The 23981-nt window shown below is 37.8% G+C and overlaps 1 protein-coding gene across 1 annotated transcript in view; it reads right to left on the bottom strand.

Annotated features, from left to right (window-relative positions):
* Positions 1-662: 662 nt before the first annotated feature.
* MYBPC1 (myosin binding protein C1) overlaps positions 663-23981 on the bottom strand; it is a 48000-nt gene continuing 24681 nt past the window's right edge. Inside the window, exons 18-32 of the mRNA XM_075706066.1 lie at positions 23502-23606; positions 22672-22860; positions 21492-21630; positions 21349-21416; positions 17900-17968; positions 16616-16783; positions 16043-16131; positions 14486-14681; positions 13577-13716; positions 11681-11840; positions 10017-10153; positions 8930-9116; positions 4078-4136; positions 2619-2625; positions 663-763 (exon numbers count right to left, since the gene is read on the bottom strand). Of these exons, the coding sequence (XP_075562181.1) occupies positions 663-763; positions 2619-2625; positions 4078-4136; positions 8930-9116; positions 10017-10153; positions 11681-11840; positions 13577-13716; positions 14486-14681; positions 16043-16131; positions 16616-16783; positions 17900-17968; positions 21349-21416; positions 21492-21630; positions 22672-22860; positions 23502-23606 (1814 nt within the window). The remainder of the gene's footprint in view (positions 764-2618; positions 2626-4077; positions 4137-8929; positions 9117-10016; positions 10154-11680; positions 11841-13576; positions 13717-14485; positions 14682-16042; positions 16132-16615; positions 16784-17899; positions 17969-21348; positions 21417-21491; positions 21631-22671; positions 22861-23501; positions 23607-23981) is intronic.

Raw genomic sequence — 23981 nt, forward strand, 5'->3', positions numbered from 1 at the left:
AAACAAGAACTTGATAGATCTTAAACACTTCATCTTTATTGTACATTAAATAAAACAATTTCAGTTCAGTTGAGAGACTGATGGGTTGGATTTAGGAAATCAAAACTTCTAAAGGAAGACATGTTCAGCTTAAATGATCATTAAGTACATATGTATTAATTACGTTATAGTAAAACCATATTCTGTTAAACAATTCTCAGGTGAATAAGATACATTATCAAAGAGGTATGTATGCCAAGGGTCTTATTGCACAGCAACTGGCTAATCCATGTGCTTTCAGTCTGAGAAAGATATGCTTTGTACCACCAAGTACTAACTCTGACTGCCTCCTCATGTTTATTACACAGCTTCTCCTCTTTCCTCATTAAAAACGAGAACACAATATCAAACAGAAAATAAAGCTGAACATTACAAAATGTGTGTTGTCTTCAGTTCATTTCATTTCAACCCCAAAGCAATCCATGCGTATTCTTTCTTTTCAGTAAGAGCAGGTAGGGAAAACAAAACAACAAATAAGAAACAAAAAAAAAAAAAAAAAAAGAAAAAAAAAAAAGAAAAGAAAATCCCTAACCACACTTTTCTTCTGTCATTGCAAGAACTAAAATGCTGTAATTCTGCTACCAATTTCCAGTGCAGTGGGAGGAAACACTGTGGACGGACTCTCACTTCCCCTCATTTTTGTCTGCCTGTACTTCACGCATATATGAATCAATGATATGCGGAGGCACTCCATCCATCAATAGTCTGAAGAACGAAAGCCCACCTACAAACAAGGAATAAGACGATCTTCAGGTTGAAGGTTCCCGGAGCAAGAGCTTTGTACCTTTATTTTCTGGCATAAGCAACAAAGATTTAGTCAGTCCCTATTGCATACTTCATTTTGAGATCGGATGAAATTCATCCCTGTTCAAAAGTCCAGCACAAGAATTAGCCATTGTTTAGTCTCTGTACTATACAGAACTTCCCTGTCCTCTTGAGCAGGGTGAATTTTGTTTCTAGGATGTCATATATTAAGTCATTTATCTCACCCCATGCAATAGCTTCACTTCAAATAACCCTCCTGGATTTCCATCAGGCTGTGTGGAGTACAGCCAGAGGTGGAAGTCATCCCAGAGGGAACAATGTAGAAACCTGACTACGATGAGTTGTGGAAAACATGCAGAGACACTCAAATTATTCTAGTGTTGGATCTTACAATGGTTTAGAAGTATTTAGCAAAATATTTACCGTGTTGCTTGAAAGCGGCTGGCTTGATACGTGCTTTATGACTGTGGCTTAGCCACTGTGAGTAAAAAGCTGAACCAAACCTATTTTAAATCACTGCTATAATAGAAACAAAACAACAAATAAGAAACAAAATATGAAACAGAATATGGCTTCTAAGAAAGCCATTGGAAGTACTCAATGTTTTCTTTGGTGCTCTTGAAAAAGGGACTAGGCAAAAGATTTTTGAAGAACATTTAGTAATTTTAGCAATTCAAGACAAAATATTTCTTTCAGTGCCTAGAAAAACATGTATGTAGTGTCTAACACACCATTTTGTATTTAACACAACATTTGTATTTAATACAAATAATCCAAATTGGGAGTGAAATTTCATGCCATTGAAAAAAACGTCATGGAAACTAAACACATGGGTATTTCTGTTAATTTCATTGAAATCAAATGACATTTGGAAGGAATGGTGGGAAAAAGAGAAATATTTTGCTAAAAACATTGGAGTCTGCCCTTTCTCAAGGCGAAGGCATTTGTGGTAAGAAAGCTATGTACCATTACTATTCCTCTTACAAGTCTGCCGGAATATTCTGTTCTGCAAGTTGCAAAACCACCTGCTAATGACTGCACTTACCTTCTGAGCCTTTTCTGGAACACACCAAAAGCTTTAAAGCAAAAGTACATTGCCAGGATGAAGATACCATTGTCTCTGAATGCTTCAGCTAAATGCAACTGAGCTGATACTTAACACACAGCATTTATCCTGTGCACAGACTTTAGGATTTTATAACCTTTATTAACACAAGGATTATCCAATTAAGGTGCTATTAGTTACTAATGCTTATGAGACTGCGCTGTCTCATTTAACACCATCATTGTTGCAGAACTCTTCGCTCCTGACCTTAGGTAGATGCACAGACAAAAAAAAGCATGCTTTTTGGCATTCTTTTCAAATCATGTAGTGCAAGTTGTGATACAAATCATTCATTTTTAAATGAAATTAACTGTGGAATAAATATTTCATTTATGTGGAGGTATATTCCTATATGAAAATAACTGACTGTAAATGCAAAATGCTCTTTTGTTACTTGCATTTTATTCATGCTAATTAATCATGCTAACTCATGCACTGTTAAATTCCATTGAAACGTGCACTATTAGAAGGTAGTGGGATGTACTACTAAGAGGAATTACCGTAACAAGCAATTATTATAGAAATCTGGATTTATACTCATTAAAACTATCATGCTACTCATTTTAAAAAACATTTTCATTAAGTGAAATAATGAAAATCATGCCATACTAGGCAGACATTGTATGACGTGTAAACAGACATAAGCTTCATATGCAAGAACCATATGAAAGCTTACCTTAGATGACAATATACATTCAAAAATCCTTACTGTGTAACTAAGGGAGAGAGAGAAAGAGAAGTAACAATTTAATCACAAACACAAAAGTAGAGAGAAAATGTTGAGTGAAATTATGCTTACAATTATGTCAAGATGACGTTTTAATCCTTAGTCATGTAAAATACGTAGGAATAGAAACACATGAAGAGTAAAAGGTAGGGATCCAGTTCCACTTCAAAATTATCATTAATATGTAAAAGCTATATTAATATGTACAAGTAACTATAACTCCTGTAATTAGTCTAAAGTATAGATTGGAACCAAATTATGCAACTGACATTTATGATAAAAGTTTCCAAACATAGCTTCAAGGAAGCTAACACATATATATATATATAGTATTTTCCACCAGGGGAAAAAAGCACACACATAACACCGAAGCGCGCATATATATATATATGTCGAAACTCTGTAAGGCAAAATAATCAAGTACAGACTAATAACATACCTGTGCGCTAAAGTATGTACTTTGTCACGTATCCACATTTACATTACTTAAAGCATGCTATTTATTCTATAGGAGCCCTTACCTTTAATTAATCATTTTGACTGTATAAAACGTCCATCTCTATATATTTTTATATGTATATATATAAAAGCACCCAACTTTGTGCCTATTGTAGCCATTTAAGATAAATACCTTAATATTTCAAATACTGCAGGAACATTACCTAGCATAATTTCTTGACATGTTTTAGGTTTAAAATAGTAAATTTGGATGCATAATATACTGGAGACTAGTTTCTGGGCATCTCTGACATTTTAAAACTGCACTGCCAATATTCTGGATTTGGGCAAGGTTACAAGCAAACACATTTCTATAGAAGAAAAAGCCGAATTCTCTGAACCCCACTGAACCTGAATTTAAAATAAGTTTCAGAGGAAATGAAGTCAAATTCTATGCTTGTAAGTAAAAAGTTTTCACTGATTTCAGTTGGATCAAGATTTCATCCTTAGATTCCGCAGTGCAAGCTCAGGCATGGATTATCATTCTCAGCACTAACTTGTAACCAAAGACTATAATTCTGTAATAAAGAATGCCTTTTAAGCACAGTAAATGCCTTTATGATACTTCTGTTCTTTCAATAATTCTACAAGCTAACTGAGAGCTGGTTTGCAAATTTCTATCTCCTGGAAATGTCTAAGTGTTCTGGTCAAAGGTAGTCACAGTCATTAAATAAATTCTCTATAGGTACAGGTAGTTCTATGCCCAGTGTGATAGCAGAAATATCTCTAAAACCTTTTTAACTCAGATGTTAAATACCCATATTCTTGATTAATTTGGCCTTCTTTGCTCATGTGACATAGACATTGTATGCCATGAGACACTAGCTAGTTTAATCTAAAAAAGCAAATAAATACACGCTTTGCATGCAGAAAATGCGTTTGCATGTGGAAAGAGAGGAAGGGAATGAAATGGAATGTCCAGAGGAGTATGCTTGTTATAAACCTGATTATTCCCCGCCAAGAAGAATGGTTCTCCTGGGTTAATTACTCCACGATATATCACTGCAGAATTAGAATATTTATAGTGGTATTTATTTGCATTTGAAATTCTTCCCAGTTGATCTTAACACCTTATTTTTTAATATTTCTTATACAGCATCTTTGCTATTGTCAACCTGTTAGAGTAATCACCAACCTTGATTTCGCTTTTAAGATAAACATTCTCCAAAAATATTTGTTTCATGATAAAATAAGCATGGTCCTTTATCTGAATCTTTTCATGGACCAGTAAAGCTAATAAGGAATCAGTTCTTTACTGCTTGTAATGACAAATTTACAGCCACAGTTAGGGATCTACCTCAAACTTAAAAGATATATATTTTGAATTTTCCATATATAATACATATAATTAGACTCTGTGTATGCATCATCTTTCAAGATATATGAGGTAGAGTTATTCTTTTGTCTAAAATCTGTTACATGACTTTTTTCAGCACATTTGTATTTACAAAAAAAGCCATTGTATGTGCAGTTGTACCAAGCAGCTCATATAACTGTGATCTTTAGGTTCACTCAGCAAAACTGAAAGCACAATAATGAATTACTGTCTATCTGAAATAACATCAGTAAATGCAACCCTCCCCCCTTTTTTTTTCTGAGGACAGAATAAGAATTTATTATTTTTATCATTGTGCTCATAATTATCATTAATTATTTTTCAAGAAATGAGCATTAAATTTAGTAACAACTAGGGATTTTAATTTGGCATTAAAATACCGCAGGTGAATGACTGAAAAATTAGAAAATTGTAGCATACTGATAGTATTCATAGCCAGAGTATTCATAGCTACTCAGTTGTTCAAATACTACGCAAAATTGGAAATCCTAGGCTGTTCTGTGAGTAGTTCTATGACATTCCTAGGACTGGGCTTATATATATGCATGATAAATTTCAGATCTCCAACACCTCAGAAATGGGTGGATAAAATACATTCTAGCCAATGTAAGGAAAATTCACTTAGTGCAATATATACTGTTGCATGCCATAGAGCTCTTTAGCATGACTTACTACCCAGAGGTCTGTAAGAATAGCCCTGTGGCTAGTGCATTCATCAGATAGGTAGCATAGCCTTGAGCCTGTTGGTCTTATTCTGGCAACGTTCAGCTGTATCTCATAATTTTACAAATTCAGACCTTGATTGTTAGCTGCTGGAGTAAAGGTGAACCAGTTTAACCTATACATGTGAAAACACACGCACACATACACACACACACTGCAATACATTTCCAGTGAGTCAGAAATCCGTAACTCTTTGCTTTGCACCAGTGCGATGAGCAGTCATCCGAAGAGCCCTCCTAAATGAACAAACAGGCTGGGAAACTTAAGAGAATGATAATTCAACACATAAGTCAATAGAAGAGTGAAATGAGACTTAATTATGGTTTTATGCTCTGGCTGTTTAATACTCATGTGCATTTGTCTGTATCACATAGCAAACCCTGAGCCTACCCTGGTCTGCCAAACTACAGCTGCTGTATTTGCTTAATCCTATTCCCTTTGAATTCATCAGCTGAGCTGCCAGTCACGTTAAGAGTGTAAGCACTGAACCCTTACGACAGCTGTCCTGTGTCTAAGCCCTACAAATTGCTAGTCTAAGCAGTCTTCAAAAAGGGGTCTAATGTAATGGCTAAACCTGCCAGGATGAAGAGAGGAGTCTCAGCAAGGGTGACCACTCACAGCCCAAACAGTTGTGAGAGAACCACAGTACCAGGCTTGGTGGGACGGAGTTCAGGTTGGGTGGGATTGGGTTCAGAAACCAACCATTAACTAGGGGAGGTGGTATTTAGGTTAATGAAGCAGCCCATCACATAGCTAAGAAGAGAGAAACAACACAGAGCCCAGGTGGTATCCTAACAGCCTGCATTTTTCAGGACTTCTTCCAGGTGTGATGGAAAACTGAAGTACTCCTCTGAGCAAGGTGTCTATGGCATAGTATTTCATTTTTTCCTATGATCTTTTAAAGTAAATATTACTTTCTTTGAGAAGAAAGAAAGCTTTTTGAGTCTAGAAATGTCTATGCTACAAGCCTTTTGCAGTCAGTGGGTGCAGGAGGTTTTGTTTAAAAGTGGGAAAGGATGAACTAAATCTTGTCTAAGGGGAGTAATTCTTACAGCAACTTTCTCACTGCAGCAAAGTATTTTCAACTGTAACCCCTAGATAGGGTGCCAGAGGAGTTGAGACTGTAGGACATGCTGCAATCAGCTGATAGGATGATTAATACAACCCTCAGGACGTGATGCAAAGCCCATGCATCTATCCAAGGTTTCCTGTGGGATGAATGATCGGGGGATACTTGAATGTGATTGAGGTGCGACGGTGTGTCAGCCATGTTAAGAACTGAGTCAAAATCTCAGACTCACAGAGCTGGAAGCAATCTTCAGATGTCATTTAGTGCATATCGTAATCTTAACAAATTGCACTGCTGTCATTCTTCTAAGCTGCTCTTAAAGGGTCTTGGTACCAAAGGCTCTACGACCTCTGCAGGAAACGTGCTGTAGTGCTTCACTGCTCTGACTCTTGTCTGCCCTAAATGTTTGCTGCCATGTTGTCAGATATAACTTTTTGGTTTTAGTCTTTAATGCAGCCATTATGGAAAGAATCAGCTGTGAATGGGACACGCCTGGCAGCCTGTGAACGTAGCGTATCATGTGCTCTCCATTTCAGAACACTACCCAGAAAACTGGACCTATGAAAGTTAAATAAATAGTTAGCAAAAATCATCAGGGACTAGATGTACCTAGTAACCACTTTAATGAACAGAACTGTAGCTTTTTTTCTAGAGACAGTACTTCTAACTGACTGGAAAAGGGTCTAAGCGCTCCCACCCTATTTCAGATACCAGTCCATAAATGTAAGAAGTTAAATTCCCCATCAGTATTGATCAAAGTCCAAAATCTCTCCACACTTGTCTCTTAAAAACTCTTAATATAGAGCAACTTCCACTGCTGGTAAAGAATTTCTTGGAAACTGTTACCTATTTAAAGAGAGCCTGAATGAAGACATGGTGTTTGTATTATGCTTCAAAAACAGCAAACTAATTCACCCTGATATTCAGTGAAAAAAAGCTCCAAGATCAACAGAAACATCTATATTTCACAACAGCTGGAAAGGGAATTACTGAAGAATAATACATAATCCATGGCAACATTTGGAGTTTGGACTTCCTAAAATGGAGAGATAGTAGTTAAATTATTTTTTTATCTTAAAAATGTTTCACAGTATTCTGCATGTTATATGTAAAAAAATTCTTTGTAAAACAAAGGACAGAAATAAAGAGCTTCTTGTATTTACAGTGTAGTATTTTGTTGTACTACAAGCAAAAAGTTACAGCTGAGTGTAAATGTGCGTAAGAACTTTAGGGCTTGGGGACTTAAGAAGTTTAATGAAATAGCAAACTAACTTGGCCTTTCAGTATAAAAAAATAGATGAAGCAGACTTCTCAGGTGTTGAGGTCTTCTGCTACACTGTGAAATAGAGAGTTTGCTTGTGATTAAGGAAAACAATCGTACTTCCAGGATGAGGACATCACCTTTTAAACATAGTATCTTAAAAATAAATAATGAAAATTAAGAAACATATTATGCATATTTTCATTACATTAGTTAAATATTCAACTTCATAGACCAAATGTTTATGGCGATGGCTTCTTGCTAGCAGATTTGAGCTGTGGGACAAGATGCATCAGAAAATACAGAAAATGGAAATTGAAATCCAAAATAACCACAGTATAATCCATAAGGATATTAACTATCATGGTTTTCATTATAGACCAGCATGATGGAAATAATATAACTAGGGCCATATTCAGCTAGCCTAAATTCCTGAGTCACACATTTCCTATCAGCTGGCTTTAGGCAGCTTTCCTGACTTATAACCTCAAATTATTTTTTTCAGAAATACTTAGCTTATTCCATGGTTGAAGTGAAAGCCTTCAGTGGGAGTTAGTCCAGCTAAATATGACCCCCTCTTTTCCTACTAAGTAATTTTCTGAAAAATATGGTCCTGAGATTATTCATTAGTAGTCCAGTCCAAATCCTATTGCCATTCATGATATCCCCATCAATGCTAAACTGCCTGGAATTCATAACATGTGTCTATCAATGAAAATAGAGATGTCTTCAGTTGTACAAGGCTAACCTACTTAATCCTCTTTCCCTGTATTTGCAAAATCCATGGTTTTGATTACTTTGTTCTTAAAGCAAATACAGCAATTATATCAACTGGCTTGTGTCCTTGGGAACAATACTGCTTTTTGCTACATGATTTTGGTAACAAACTATATTAAGAAGTTTTCCTTGGAAACAAATGTTTGGTTTGTTTAATACAGAATTTTAAGGCGGACAAAGACTGCCCTGAACTAATCTTTCCTCCTTCTCTCCTTCTCCCCTTGCCATCTCCTTCTGAGATTTGTCTCTTATCCAGGCTGATTTTTTCAATGTTTTCTCAAAGACCTCTATGGCTGAGTCTTACTAGACTTTGTCAGGTAAGTGGCATAGCTCTAAGAGGTATAGTCCACCATTTTGTCACTTGTGGAAAAAGTCCTTGCAATCACTGAATATGTGAATTGGTGTGGGGGAAAAAAAAGACAATATAGCATAAGTACAGCATGTTGGTCCTCAAAAAGAAAACAAAGCAACCAATATGGTTTATTTTGTCCTAACCAAGGTATTATTTTCATCCAGGAAAGCTAAAAAGGTTGTTTGAGCTCTGTTTTGCATTTGCCTTCCATACTTTTGACTCCTAGGTAGATGGTGTTCAGACAAACAGGGCATTTGCCATGATTTAAACCCCTTACCTTTTACTTCCAGTTTGCAATCAACTTCTGCCTCTCCAAGTTCATTGACTGCTCGGCAGGTGTAAGTACCTCCATCATAGGGACTGGGTTTGCGGATCTCCAAGGTGCAGACACCTTGGTTGCTGAACATGCGGTACCTTGGGTCATTCATTATAATGACTTTGTTTTTCAGCCAGGTTATTTTGGGCTGTGGTAAAAACAGAAGAAAACCCACATGCACAAACCTATGAACTTAAATATTTTATCACTTTTTGTGGTGTTCTGTTGAAGTTGAGTAACCCAGAAATTATACAAAATAGATAAGAGTGATAGAAAGGAAACTGTAATTCTTAACTCAAACGTAAACACGGGCTGCATCATGCATCTGTTTTTAAGCATGATTTTTTCAGCGCAGCTCCTATCACATAATTAAAGTCATAAGCATAAGCCTGTTGTCAATATAAGAGGTGGTGTGCAACAACAGCCGACATCTGAGCAGTAGCTTTTGACATCCAATTACTCTAAGTCAATAAGAAAAGCATGTTTTTTCACAGTATTGCACACAGAACAGTCAGAAGCTGTGAAGGTGAAGAGTGAACAGCAAACGTTCTTAAACACTCTTAAACACTCTTGAGTTCTCGTTTTACTAGATCGGTTCAGTTTTTCACAACAGAAAAAAGACACAACTCAAAAGAAACTGGAAGATGCGTTGCACAGTGGGTCTGAGAACCAATGTGGTCCCATGAGTATTCCTGCAATGTGCTTTCTTAAAGCATAGTTAGCTTTTTATAGAATAATTATGGCTTTAATTTAGTAACAACCTTTACTGATATATTAACTGTATAGCTGTTGTCAGTGCTGGTCTCAGTATAGGCCAGCCTTTTCCTGAGATTCTGCCCTTTGACTGAATTATCTGTGGATTTAGTAACTATTACAATGCCTGTAACACAGGTAAGTAGGTCCTTTTTTGTATTCTTCAAAGCCCACACTACTCTTTTTGCCTGCAGCCTGGCTTGTGAGTGAGACAAATAGTAAAAAAGGTATTACAATTTTTGTCAGGTTAAACTCTCTTGTGTTTTAACTGATACTGTTATGAGCTATGCTGTACCTTGGGGTTGCCCCGAACACTGCAGTTCAAAGTAGCGTTGTAACCAGCTACAGCAAACGTGTTGACTAGAGGCTGAGTAAACAACGGGCGTTCGCTGAAGTCAAAGTCATCGTAAACTGGATATTTGTAGACTTTACCTATGAAATGAAAATAAAACGTTTATAAAAAGAGTGTTGGCGTGTAGCTAAATACCCAAGCACCTTAAAAAGCAGTTCTGATCTGCACTGCTTTAGGTACCAGCCTGACTGTAGTAATTGCACTTGTAGGGGAAGCTGGAAGTGAGCCTGGGAAGTGACTATAGCCCTTGGTCATGCTATAAGGTAGATGTGTGAGAGCTCCTCCTTGTTTCCTGAGTAGGTGGTATACAAAATAATACACATTTATTCTGTGTCTTTGCCTGCATGCCCTGCATGTTACAGAACAGGATGGATCCTGACTGATGTACTGTTGGATGCCTGCCTTGACAAGCTGTGTTCACTCTGTTGCCAATTACTTTTCACAGTTTGTTCTGATTACAAACTGGCTCCATATCGGAGAATCCATTTTTCTTTCTGCTTCATACAATGCACTAACAATACAGATACCTGAATAGATGTAGTTTCTGTACAAGGAAAACATGGTAGTAAAATCTAGCTTCTCACTGCCACTTTATCCCTTATCTGCAATGGAGATTACCATCAATAAATCATCTTCACCCACAAACTAAGCTGCCATTTAAAACAGTTGGACAGACTGACATCTATTCCTGTGCACAGGTATCATTAAACTTCTTTGCTTCACTGAAACCTGATCCAAGGTCTCATACTGATTTTAGTCCAGCTTAGGCCTGATACTTGCTCTCACGACAAGGGCAAGTGAGCAGTGATGAAAACCAATTCCTATAGCCTTTCTTTTGTTCATGATCCCATTTCTAAAAGAGAGGTAGTTTTCTTTTTAATAATGGCAGTGGGGTCCAGTACCCTGGGTACCCAGTCATTCAGCCTGTCACTGTGGCTTGTACAGGTTGTCTGTCCTTTGCATCATGGCAGTCATGTATTCCTTTCTTTTAGGCAAACTGAGGTAGTCTGGATTGATTTTCTTCCTTTAAACCACCTGTTTGTAGAATTTCCCTTCCATAAAGGAGCAGTTAAATTTTTTTTTTTTAAGTTTACAGTACCATTTCAAACTGACAATTTCTGAAATGTCAGGATTTCTGACTGCAGAATCAGAATTTGTCCAGCTCCACCTGCAAGAGATATGAAGCAGGGGTTACGCTTATCTGTTGGATCCTGCCTGAAGTGGACAGGAGCACTTGCACAGGTGATGCCAAGTCTCCGCTGGGAGGCAGTGACCCACCGCTTCTAACAGAACAGCTTCTTTACTCGTCTTCCAGCTCTTGTCAACTTAGATCTGCCAGCGGTGACATGAGTATGAGATCCAAGATCGTAGAAGATGTCAGAACATGGGAAAAATGTCCCACTCTTGATTAAAAAAAAAAAACCAGCCGTGAACTTTGTGGGCAAACCAAGAAGTCCTAATATGAAATGTCCTAGCTGTTACTTGTACCTGGTCTTGGGGCTAGGAATGCATCTGAATGCTTTAGAGTTATGGCCTTTACCTCTAATCACCTTCCAGCCTCTGAACACACCCCTTCCCTTTTGACAAGGAATGGATAATTAGCTAACCATCCTTTGCAATCAAAGCGCTCTCTTTGGTCATCGTTGCATCCTCACTGAGGCCGCAAATGTTTTCAGCAAAGATCCGGAAGTAGTACTCATTTCCTATGACGAGCTCGTTAATGGTGGCACTGGTGCGGTGGTAGTGCTCCATTACTGTGAACCATTCCTGAAAGGCACAAACACAGAGACTAAGTTTCCCCGCAGCACCCTGCACTTCTCAGCCATTAACTGTTTGGAAGAATCATTAAGCTTGTGGGAGTAAGATTTTTCTTTTAAGGGCATGTTAATGGATACTAAAATAGTGAAGCTGGCAATAATTAATTATTCTGTCTGAAATAAGTGATAATGAGAATACCACAGAGCTCACTGCTGAGCAGTGAAGACCAAATGGAAAGTGAACCCTACTGAATTGTTACACTTTCTTAGCTGGGAGGGTTTGTTTTAAGAAATCCAATATTACAAAGGTTGTATTGTGCGAGGCAAGGCAGGCTCCTTCATTTCTAGTCTACAGTTCTGACAGAGAAGGTACAGCTGCAGATAAGAAAAGTAGTAGCATGTACTACTCTGCAGTAACATGTACTTGCAAGAGCCCAATGCATTAATCTACCCCCTGTTCCACAGGTTGAGTCTCCATGAGAAATGTAATTTTATGCAGGTGGTCCTCTGATATCTAAAAGCTCAGATGGGGAGGTGGGTTTTAAGCACTTTAGTCTTGTAGCAGTAACAGGATGTGTGATTTCTATCCTAGTACACAACACCTAAATAACAAACTGAGATGAATGAGTTTAATGCTAAAAATGCAATTAATATAAAGTGCAATATGACCACAGCAATGTTTTTGCTTTTCTTTACTCTGCCCTACATAGTGTTCTTGCTTTTCTAAAGATAAACTTGTGCCGAGTTCCCTGTGCCACAGTTTGCATTGCTATCTGTTCGTCTTTAAGATCCAAAGTGCCTTTTGGAAAAACAGTTTTCTGTAGAAGGTCAGCTGTGCCAGAATTGCAAAATTCAACACCATGGAGAATATGGGGACACTATGACGTGAATGATCCATGACACACTGGATCCTAGACACTGCTGTTGTTGCTTTCTCCTTAACACAGGAATTTAGAGACAGGGGACATCATTGTTCTGGTCGCTTTACAGAGACCATGTCTTCTTATAGTCTGAAGAGAAAGAAAAAATGAAGGATGGGAAGGGAAGTAGTGGCACAGGAAGAATTAATTGATCAGACCATGAAGCAGATGAACATATTAAAGGGGGGGGGGGGGGGGGGGGGGAAGACTCCCTTCGATAAGGCAACTCCCAAAATATTGTCCTAGATTTCCAGTGTTTACATTTGCAGTAAGTATTAAAGGTAAGAATCCAACTACTGTCTTTTAAGGAAGTGTAAAATTCATGTTAGTTTACTGCAAATAATAAACATCTCTATATTGCACTTTTCACGTGTAAATTTCAAAGCAGTTTATGAGTTACAAATGTACCATTTTGCCATGGGTAGTAAGGAGTGGCAGTGACCTACACAATGTGACATTACAGGTTTGAAAACAACAGCACTACATTTTGATTCTAGTAGCAACCTACTGACTTTAATATTGTTGGGGTTTATTTTCTCTATTGAGATAAAGGAAAAAAAAAACAGAATTACTTCCCTCAAATCCACCTGTCCTTGCCTTTTTAGTCGTCCTGTTTGGCATCATCTGAAAACATTTCCATTTTCAGGCTTTGGATAACAGTGAACAGGAGATTTTTAGAATTTTTAGAGGTGCCTTGCAGATTTTCTGAGCACTGAATAATCAATGCTTTGTCCACCTACATCAATTTAAGCATGTAAGGCTTCTTATTTTTAAAAGGGAGAATTCACGAGTACATCAGCCTTTTGAACGTCTCCTTATTACTTACCATACTCTTCTTATCTGCTTTTTGAATAGTGTACCCAGTAATGGCAGCATTGCCATCATCTTTTGGTGGCTTCCATGATAAATTTACATTCTCTCCCCAGACGTCCTCAATAATTACAACCTCTGGTGGGCCTGGGCGATCTGTAATGAAAATATGGCACCTGACATTTTCCATTGTTTTCTTTCTCTTTCTCTTTTTCCTACACACATCTTCCACTTAGTTCGAGTTCTCTCTCTTAGAACATACGCATGCCAAAACCAACACCAGAAGAAAGCTGAGGTTGCAAAATAAAACTTTCCAAAGTTAAGACACGTCAGAATTATGAAAAACTTAATTTGACCACTTTGTGAATGTGGTTTCTAATATGCATGTGCTCTTTAATTGCATAAAGACATGGTATTTTGGAGAAGTTAAAACCAGTTGAAAATGTGTTCCTAGAAGACAGTCGGACAATCATTATAAAGGCTGTGCTACCAGTTTTGCCTATTATGTAAAGAAATAGATTGGTAAAAATGAAAAGTAAATGTGTTTCCTTGTCTGTTTTTCCTACTTTCTTGTACTTTCAACATTTAGGATTTCTTCCACGTTACACTTGTGACAAAGTTACTATGAATTTACTACCATTTCTGGCTATGGATACCAGTCAATGGGAAAAAGCTTGCATCCTGGATAGACAAGAACATGAAAAGCATAACAGTGAAAAAAAGAGACTGACATGTTCCCACAAGCACCTGCCATTGTGTAGGGAGGTTTACTCAGAGACCACAAATCTATAGCCAAGTAATTGGATGTGGAGAGTTATCATTGTCAAGAAAGATGCTCTTTGGGATTCCTATGTTATCCTATAGCCTTGGAGTGGCTGCAGTCTGCTTCTCTGGCATGCATTTATTTCTGTTTCTCAAAACATACCAACAATCTGAATATCTATTGTAGCTTTGTCCTCCAAGTTCTCTACTTGCACTTTCATGTTATATTCTCCAGAGTGGCTCCTTTCTGCCTTTCGGATGAAGATGATAGTGTCATTTTCAGTGTTGCGGATGTTGATTTGGTTCTTGTCAATTGGAGAACCATTTTTCTGCCATGATACTTTTGCCCTTGGTCTTCCCTGTAAGAAACCAGGAAACAATTTGTATATGATTTTGGGAGAGAAAAGGGTGGGAGAGAAAAATGGGTTTATTTCCCATTTTTCCCCAAAAGGAAATAAAAACCATCCTGAAAGAAACTGAAAATTCTTTTTTAAAGCCTACAACATTTGAGATGCAATCATAATAATTCACCTAAAATGCAGCTTGCTCTCTTCTCTTTTCAGGAGACTGAAAATATTTGCAAATTCTGGATAAACTGGACAATTAGCTTTCTGGCTAAATTTGACAATTAATTTCCAGTTTTCTAAAAGAAAAAGAAGAAAAAAACAGAAAATGCAGAGCAAAATATTTCACCCTCTGAACGTGCCTACATTCTCTACGCTGCCACTGAAAGAGGAAAGCAGTGGACTAAACCTCCAGGGATCTCAAACTCTCTTCTTTTATTACAAAAGCGGTTGGAATAGTTGGTAGGTAGGCTGTATTGACATCTTTTGTGTGCCATTTTCATGGGACTAGTAGTGCCAAATTTAAGTACTTAAATCAGAGTTAATTCCACCTGCTTTACCATGTGATTTGCCTTCCAGAGGCAAACAATTTGCAGATGCTGTCCAAAAAAGGTAATCTCACAGCTTTTTGAATGCTTTATCTTAGAGAATAACCATAGAATATTCCTTTAATTTCTCAAGAGCAGTGTATCTTGCAGTCTATTGCTGAACAAGCTTTTATTACGCTTTTAATAGCCTTGTAGAAGCCAGATTATGCCCACCCACTATCTTTAGGTGTGCAGAGATGAAACAGAAATTAATTCTGCCGTAATTCTTGTATTCAGAAGAATACTGCAGGCAGAGAGGCAGTCACTGTCTTAACAGGTATGGGAAAGAAGGTTAGCATGATGCTGTGGGAAAACATGTGCTATATCCTTGGAAAGAGTCATATTATAGCTGTGATCTCAAGGATTTAAAAGTTGCAGTTTGTATAGGAGACAGTGAAACTCTACTCACTCTTCCCTTTTCCTCTCTCAAGACAAGAAAAAGATTAAATGCTAGTCTCACCCTTGATACCATATCTAACTACTGTCCGTCTAATCATTTTGCATTGTGCTAGTGATTCTCTCACATGTAATGTCTATTAGGAGAATTTATAAGTGTCCTTTGGATGACAGATGACAAATCAGTCTAAGCTAGTTACCCAATTCATTAATTGGCTTAACATCATTTCTTTGAGACATTAAAGCACAAGCTTTCAAGCACCTGTGTACTTCCGCGTGCTTCCACATCTGCTTAAGTTAATTCACTGGCTGACCAAAGTTACACAGAAAGAAGTTAAAAAGCAGCAATATAAGAAAAAGTATGATTTTCCTGTCAGTGTTTTTAGTTCTTACCTGGAAAGGAATAACGAGATTCACAGTTTCTCCAACTCTTCGAGTATAGGTTTGTTTTAAGTGCCTTGGTAGACGAATCTTTGGAGGTTCTGAAAAAAGCCAAAAGCTTGTGTTTGACATTTATCTTCTTTTCTGACATAGGCAGTACTGGTGGGCATCAGTACAAATAGGAGGCTTTGTGGTCTACAATTCCCAGAAGGGACTAATGAGTGAGGTATCTTAAATTTCTTGCTCCCACAATGTTACTTTTGGTACACCATCAGTTTTTGTAACACCAAATGTTATGGTGGTAGGAATAGATGAGAAACTTAATGCAACTCAAAAAAAGCAATATCAAGTTCAAGTTCTGCAGAAAAAAAGCCTTGAAAGGCTGAGCAATACAAGCTTGGAAATGAAACAAATATAAAGAATTACGAATATTTTTATAGACCATTTCATGATTTCTAGCCACTGAACAATGGCTTTGTAAGGCCATATCATCAGTTTCCAACAAGTAAGTATTAGCCTTAAAAAAACAAATCAAGTATGGAAGCAGAGAGTATTTGTGGGTGAGCGTAGGCATGAGAATCTTACCTATCACTTCCTTGACTAAAATAGGCTGTGGGTGGTACCTGGGCTCACTTTCACCAGCAGCATTCACAGCTTTTACTCTCACAAGGATTTTTGAGCCAGTTGGCAGGCCAGTGATAGTAAACTTTGTTTTGTCTGTCAGCTCCGGGTTAGCCACGATCCATTCATCAGCTAGTTTAGGGAAAAGAGGAGGGGAGGACGAATCGAAATAATAGGGAATTATTAAATACATCCACTGCACAGATGAGGAAAATTACAGACTGGTAATAGATTCATTATATTCTGATGAATATAATGTTTTGTTTTTCTAATTATGTTATATCATGATATTGATTCACTTCCATCATACATAGGAAAAAAGTTTCAAACCTTTAAGGGTTTCTGCTGATTGTATATTTGTATTTAGAAAAGGAAATGTTTTTAGAATGTGCCTATCATTTAATTTTCAGAGAGAAAACTGATTAGTCTTTAAATTCATCTGATAGGAAACAAGAGGGACATACAGTATATTTCCAAAAGCACTCATCATTGCTTTAATGGCTTCCTTGGAGAGAAGTGGGTTTTACAATTAATTTCAATAATATCACAATTAGACCAGTACTGAGTACCCTTGAAACTACCACTGAGACTGCAGGGATGAGAGAAACACAGAATATTTACAAATTGCAATGAAAGGCCATCTCTCCTGGTGCCTTTAAAAAAGGAAGGCTGTGCTAGAATTATTCATGTAATTACAGCATTCTTGGATTTTTTTATCCTACCCCTAGGCAGTCGCATGTAATCCATAGAGTGATGGAAACTGTACAATCTTTCAGAAGAGCTTCAACTAGAAATGATACTTTCTTTTCCACCCTGTCCTCTAAACAGATCACTTTAACATTGCTGGGCACATTGACATTTGGAAGTAAGATTTATGCAGTAGCAAGTCAGTGTCAATACCTTCCACATCATACAAAGATAGCATTATAACATTGGCACAGAAGACAAGAGAACTATTATAAGCTAGAGAGCCCTGCGGACTTAACGCGCAATACTGTGGTACATTTTCATAACTGCGGATCTTTAGGAATTAAGTTCTCCTTCAAGCTGCTTCTTTCAGCTTCTAGCAGAAGAGGATTGTAATTAATGACTGTTTCCCGAACACCTTCCCCTCCCCTCATATACAGACCACAGCAAATGTTGTAGACTGTTGTCCCTAAAATTCACTCTCAGAAACTTATCTTTACTTTTATGAAGAGAGTTTTTCTTTCATTAAAGAAGATTTATATTCTTTGTTGAATACTGTACCTTCCACGTTAAAAGGTGGCTCCACCAATTCCTCAGACAGATCTGTCGATATACCTTGTGAGAATCCATCTTTAAAATTAATCAGAGACACCCACTTTCACACAGATGGAGCATTTTGTCAGTGGTTAGCAATTCCTGTTAGTAAGTATGCAAAGATAGATGCTGGGCTTTAAAGATTTAGAGGACCTGTATTTAGGGAGACTGCAGGGAGGAAAGAGATGGGAAGAGGGCATCTAGATCAAAGAACAGTTATGCATGATGCTCACAGGAAAGCTAAAAGATAAAGGAAGAGGAGGAGATAAGGTTGGTTTTTTTTGTTTGGGCTTGATCACAGCCCTGGGAAGATGAAAGGAAAGAGACAAAAGAAACATCTGGAAGAGAGAGAAATGAAACAAAATGATGATGGGAGAAAGTGTAGGAGAGAAGAAAACACATCACAGAAGAGAGAAGAAATTCAGAGGATTCTGAGTAAGAGAGACAGAAAAAGAGAAGCCTTGGAAAAAAACTTGGGGGGACAGAGGAAGAGAATACATTTAGCTAAAGGCAACACAGAAAGAAAATTGAAGAAGGCCAAAACCATGGATGATGACAGATATGATGTAATCACTGAGGCTTTATTTCCTGGACAAAACTATGACTGCCCTGGATTTCCTGGAATCCTGGACTTGGCTATTTTCAGGACAGTAAAAATACTATTCTAGTATCTGTGCATGGTCCTGGAGGATACACTGGCAAAGATCTCAGCCAACAGAGACTCTCCAAAGTGCTTATTTACTAGCTATGAAAAACAGATCATCTGCATGTACAATGGCCCTTTAAAAGCAGATAAACATAGTGTCCTAGGGAAAACTAGGGCCAAGCTCATCAGACCACCCTTGAAATGTCATACAAGAACCAGTCACCAGCATATATTACTAGGAATCGATTTCTCCAGTGACAACAAGATTTGGTCTACTCCACATCACCACAGCAAGAGGTTCAAGTTGGATGTTGTAAACTACCCCTGGGGAGTTCTGTATTCATGTTATTCACACCTATGTAATGCCAGATCCAGATACTCATGATGAGACTCCAGTTCAGTAATACACACAGTGAGCTGTCAAAGGTACTACCATAGTTAAGGAAGTCCAAGAGTCCACCATGTTGATCAAGTTCTGAGGTCCAGACTAAAGGCAAATACCAATTTTTGCGAAGCCAAACCAATGCTCATGGTACATGATTCTTCTAAATTATAATTATATATATATATTTCATCTCCCTATTTTCAGATTGTGATTTCTCCTAATGATTGCTATAAGGAAGTCTCAAAAAAGCTCTCTTTAAAACTAATTCAGTGACAATGATGAAAGAATGGAGAAAGACAAATGAGGTTACAAACAGATAACTAAAAGAACAGCAGAATGAATATAGACAGCCATAAAAAGTACCTTGAAATGAAAAAGAGTTATTTAAACAGTATAGAAGAAATTAGTTTGAGGCAGAACAGGCACTGAAAGGACTGAGAAAAGGAAGCACTGAGATATTGCAAGAAAGAAAAAAAGGACTGAACATAGACAAAGGGATGTATATTCCAATAACACGTCTTTTTAAATTGGTATTTTCTACTAAGCTTGCTTCTTCCTAACCATTTTCATAACATATATACATAAATAATGTCAATTGTGTATATATAGATGTATATGCATATATAGGAGGCATATATAGATATACATAAACACTCAGAAAGCTATGTAAAATACATTGTACCCATTGTATTTTAACTGAGGTGGGTAACAATAAAATGACAGTCGACTGCCATTTTGTTGTATCTTCATATGTTTTAAACCTATCTGAAAAAAAAAAAAAGTAAAGAATTTATTCCGTTCAACAGGTGTACAATGATCTTCTGTCTAATAATCTTTAAAAGATAGATTTGGAAGATTCCTCTGAACACCATCATTTACATTAGCATATATATATTTCTTTATCCTTTCTTGTCACCTAATTTGGAAATCACACACTGTAAGTTCAAGGGTTTTATGACAGTGACATATTACAAATGCTTTTAACATTTCCCCCACCATCCTACCAATGCTAAACAGAGCATAATATACAGCATACACTGAAGTCCTCATGTTGACAGCCCCCTTTATATTCCCATACATCTTGCATGTGCAATGGAAACATTACAGGAATGCTGCATCTTGATGTAAGACTGCATGCTTACTCATTCTGAGCTGTTCCCGCAGCTCCCTCCCAATATACAAGGAAAACCCTTCCTACCATTCCAGCTGTGTCTGCCTTCAGGTTATCTTCTCCAGACCTCTGAGCTTCTTGCAGTCTTTTCCTGCTCCTTACAGATATTCAGCTCAATACTACAAGATGCTGAGTGCTTCTGAGAAAAGCCAGTGGTTCTTCTTCACTCCCTCTCCCACTCACCTGAGTGAGAGCTGAGGGCACTCTGCTCCTGAGGTATCTGACCACTTTTGTGAACTACTGTTTTCCTGGATTCTCTGAATCTGAAACACGTGACAGTGTGAATGACAAGTTCTGTCCTCTACCTTTTGTCTCCAGGCTGTGGGCTGCATTCATGGAGAGCTTTTGTTGAAATAAATGTCTTTATGAAAAAAGGTGTCCAACTCATCACTTGATTTACAACTTACTTAAGAGCAGCAACTAGTGGAGCTGAAGATAACCGTGTCCCATTCATCCAAACACACAACATTGCTGGAGTCCCACTGATTGGCATTTGCCCACAGAGGCTGGGTATTGCACATGGCACTCCAGGCTATTTGATACTTACCCAGGAGTTGGTGGATTTTACTTTTTGGAAATAGACTTCATTTGATGCCAACTCAGAAGAAAATCTGCTGGAAAATACTAAGTTTCTGCTGCTTGATCGCCAAAGACTCTTAGTTATAAAATATACATTATATTTCCCTATTCCTTGTTATTTCACTCTCATAAGTTTACTCAGTTTCTTCCATCTTTATTTTTCTCCTTCAGCTCTGTATAGATTTATGTCTTAGAGGGATATAGTTAAAGATCCTGTATCTAACTACACTGAAAAGTTGGAGAAATTCAATATCCAGACATGGACTTTGCATGCCTAGATAACTTCTACTGCTAGCTATTGGAGAGGCTGTCTGTCCTCAGGGTTGGGAACTGGCAACTGAAGTAGCCAGTTAATAATATGTCAAGATAGGGATTACCACACTGAGGACCTCCTGTCCCTAAAACCCAGCCAACCTGCACATATTTTGGACCACACTTATAGCCATTTGTTATTTCCTATTAATTTATCCATCCGCTCTTTCCTGCATCGATTCTTCATTTAGCTTGAAAAAGAGGATAATTATTGACATGGTACTTGGCACACTACAACAGATTATATGGCTTTTGATTTGGATTTTAGATCAAATGTAAAATGGGTTGAACCACAATCAGTGGGTGGGATCTGAAATACAAACCAAAGGAAGACTGAACAAAACCCTTCAGGTTTTCTGACTGATTAGTCTCTGCCTTGAAACGAGAGCACCTGGTACCCATAGAGAAAAACTGGAGAAAGTCTCACCTACTTTCACTATGAGTAACATACCACAGTCGTTGTCACTTACTTCCTTCAAAGCAGTACTCTATAACATAGCCATCTAACCCTGCCGCTCCGATGTGGTCTGGTGGCCTCCATTTCATTGTAACTGAGGTATCAGTCACTCCATCCACTGCCAGGAGAGTTGGTGGACTGGTAACAGCTGAAGAAAGCAGGCAGCAGGGAGAAGGTAGAAAACTGTGTTACAATTAAAAGTTTACATTTATGGTGTGTATTCTAATTTAGCATCATAGGTGACAGGCTAAATCCTGCCTACCGGGCATTTCCAATCATCCCTGGCATGTCTTTCCCAATTAGGACCAAACTAGGAGAAGCAGGTACCTCATCCCATATCTGCTCACAGCCTAACCCAGAGTTAAATTCCTCCTGCTGAGGAGTGTGAAGGACAAAGAGTTGTGGAAGGTAGAGCAGAGAAGTTGTGAGTAGTGTATTCTACAACAGCAGGTATTTTCTGACAAGAGGAGAGCACATTGTAGCAGTAACAGCCACCTTCTTCCTCCTCTGCATTGTAGGGGTGCTGCTGAACAAAGTAGGAACCTTTGCTGGCCTACAGAACAAGGCACCTTTCTTTTACAGTGACTTGTGATTGTCACAATAGTTTGAAAAATCTGTTTCTTTGTATGAAAATGCCACCAAATTAGTCTGTCACTAGGTGAATGACAAGGCCCTCTAGCTGTTACATTCATATAAAGCAGTAAAAGGACATGAAGCATAGTGTAAAATATGACCTAGCCTAATCTGGATTGTCTGCAAAAGGATATTGAAAATATATGATCCCTTTCTGCAAAAAACAACCAAGCTATAATCCATCATCTTTACCAATTCTGTAAATTGCCAGTAATTTGACTCTGTTGACTCAGGAGGTACCTATGATATACAAAACCATGGAACTATTAATTCTGGTCCTTAAGATGTATTGATCATAGTATATCAGGCTCACCTATAGCATATCACTGTTTTATTGTAGTGCATCAATTTTCTGTCTATACATCCTTGTTTCTTGTTTATAAGTGACTATAAATCCCTCAGGGATAGACATATAGTTTATGCAGCACCTGATAAAGACATGTCCTGAGCAATACAAATGTAACAAGAACTGCAGTTATATCATGAGATGACTGTAATAATGTATCAAGGGTAATTTTCTAAATGCATACCTATCTGTATGCTCTTGTTTACTTACCTAAAGGAATAAAGGACTTTGAAGGCATACTTGGTTTGGAAATGCCTATTGCATTAACAGCAAATACACGGACCTCATAAGCAACACCTTCAATCATCTTCTTTGGCTCAAAAGTTGTTTCTTTACACAGTTCAAAGTTCAACCTCATCCACCTGGAGCTTTGTTTCTTTTTCCTTTCAATGAAATATCCTATTGACCAAATAAAATTTTATTATAGTCAGTGGTGGCATAAAGCTCAATAGTGAGAGGTCTATTTTTTGACTGGCCAATAGTGTTTTTCCTGATACACCTCAATATCTCCTTCTAGCCTCAGAGTGGTTTAGGGGTTATTGTTAAATTTTTCCTGTTGCAAACTATCTGATAGTCACCTGTTTGGCTTTCATGGCCACATTTGAGCTTTTTTTGGACTTCACTTACAACACTGCTATACTTAGTTCAGAGTGAAAAGGGCCTGATTCTGCTGGCCTCTAGGCCCCTCTGACTTTCCTCTTGGTTCAGTGTATTAGAATATATTCCAATTTACTCAGTGAATTGTTTCTGAAATCCTTGCTAACACTCGAACAGGCTAACTGTTCAAAGACGTCTTTCAAGTAGGGGGATTGATAATGTGGCAACATACAAAATGATGAATCTCAAAAGCATTAGAAAAACAGGTATCTGATAAAGTTGAAGATTGGGTAGAACATTCTTGCAACTGGATACTCAGAGTGCAACTCTCCAGGGCCTGAGCTAAACTCTGATTCTATGGCATCCATTATTTGGAGTTTATTTCTTTTGTCTATATTACAGCATCACCACAAAAAAAAAAAAAAAAAAAAAAAAGTATGTACCTAAGATGGGTGATCCACCATCATTTGCCGGAGGTTCCCAGGTCATAGTACACCAGTCTTCACCCACCTCAGTCACATTTGGTGCCTGAGGAGGATCAGGGACATCTGTTGTAAACAAAGTAAATATTATTAAAAAAACCCCAAACCTTTCTTCTTTTTGCATAGGTTGAAATAAAAAATGTCAAATAAGAAACAAATATTTTTTTTTAAGTTTTTGAAGTGCAACAGGAGTTCTTAATGAGGAGAGAGAGAGAAAGAAAGTCTTTGTGGATCCTGGCAGGTGGTTAGGAAGGGATAAGTGCCAAGCTCTTCAGCACAGCCAAGACACTTGAGGGGCACTTGAGAGCATGTGGTAAGACAAGGCCCACAGCTACACGGAGAATGGAGAACGGAGAGTGTTAAGGGCAGCCTGAGGCAACTGCACAAGTTTGGCCCTTGCAGCATGAGGTGGCAGCAGGGTGATAAATAACTCCTACTTAA

This window comes from Pelecanus crispus, chromosome 1 (assembly GCF_030463565.1).
Source record: "Pelecanus crispus isolate bPelCri1 chromosome 1, bPelCri1.pri, whole genome shotgun sequence".
In the NCBI taxonomy this organism is placed as follows: Eukaryota; Metazoa; Chordata; class Aves; order Pelecaniformes; family Pelecanidae; genus Pelecanus; species Pelecanus crispus.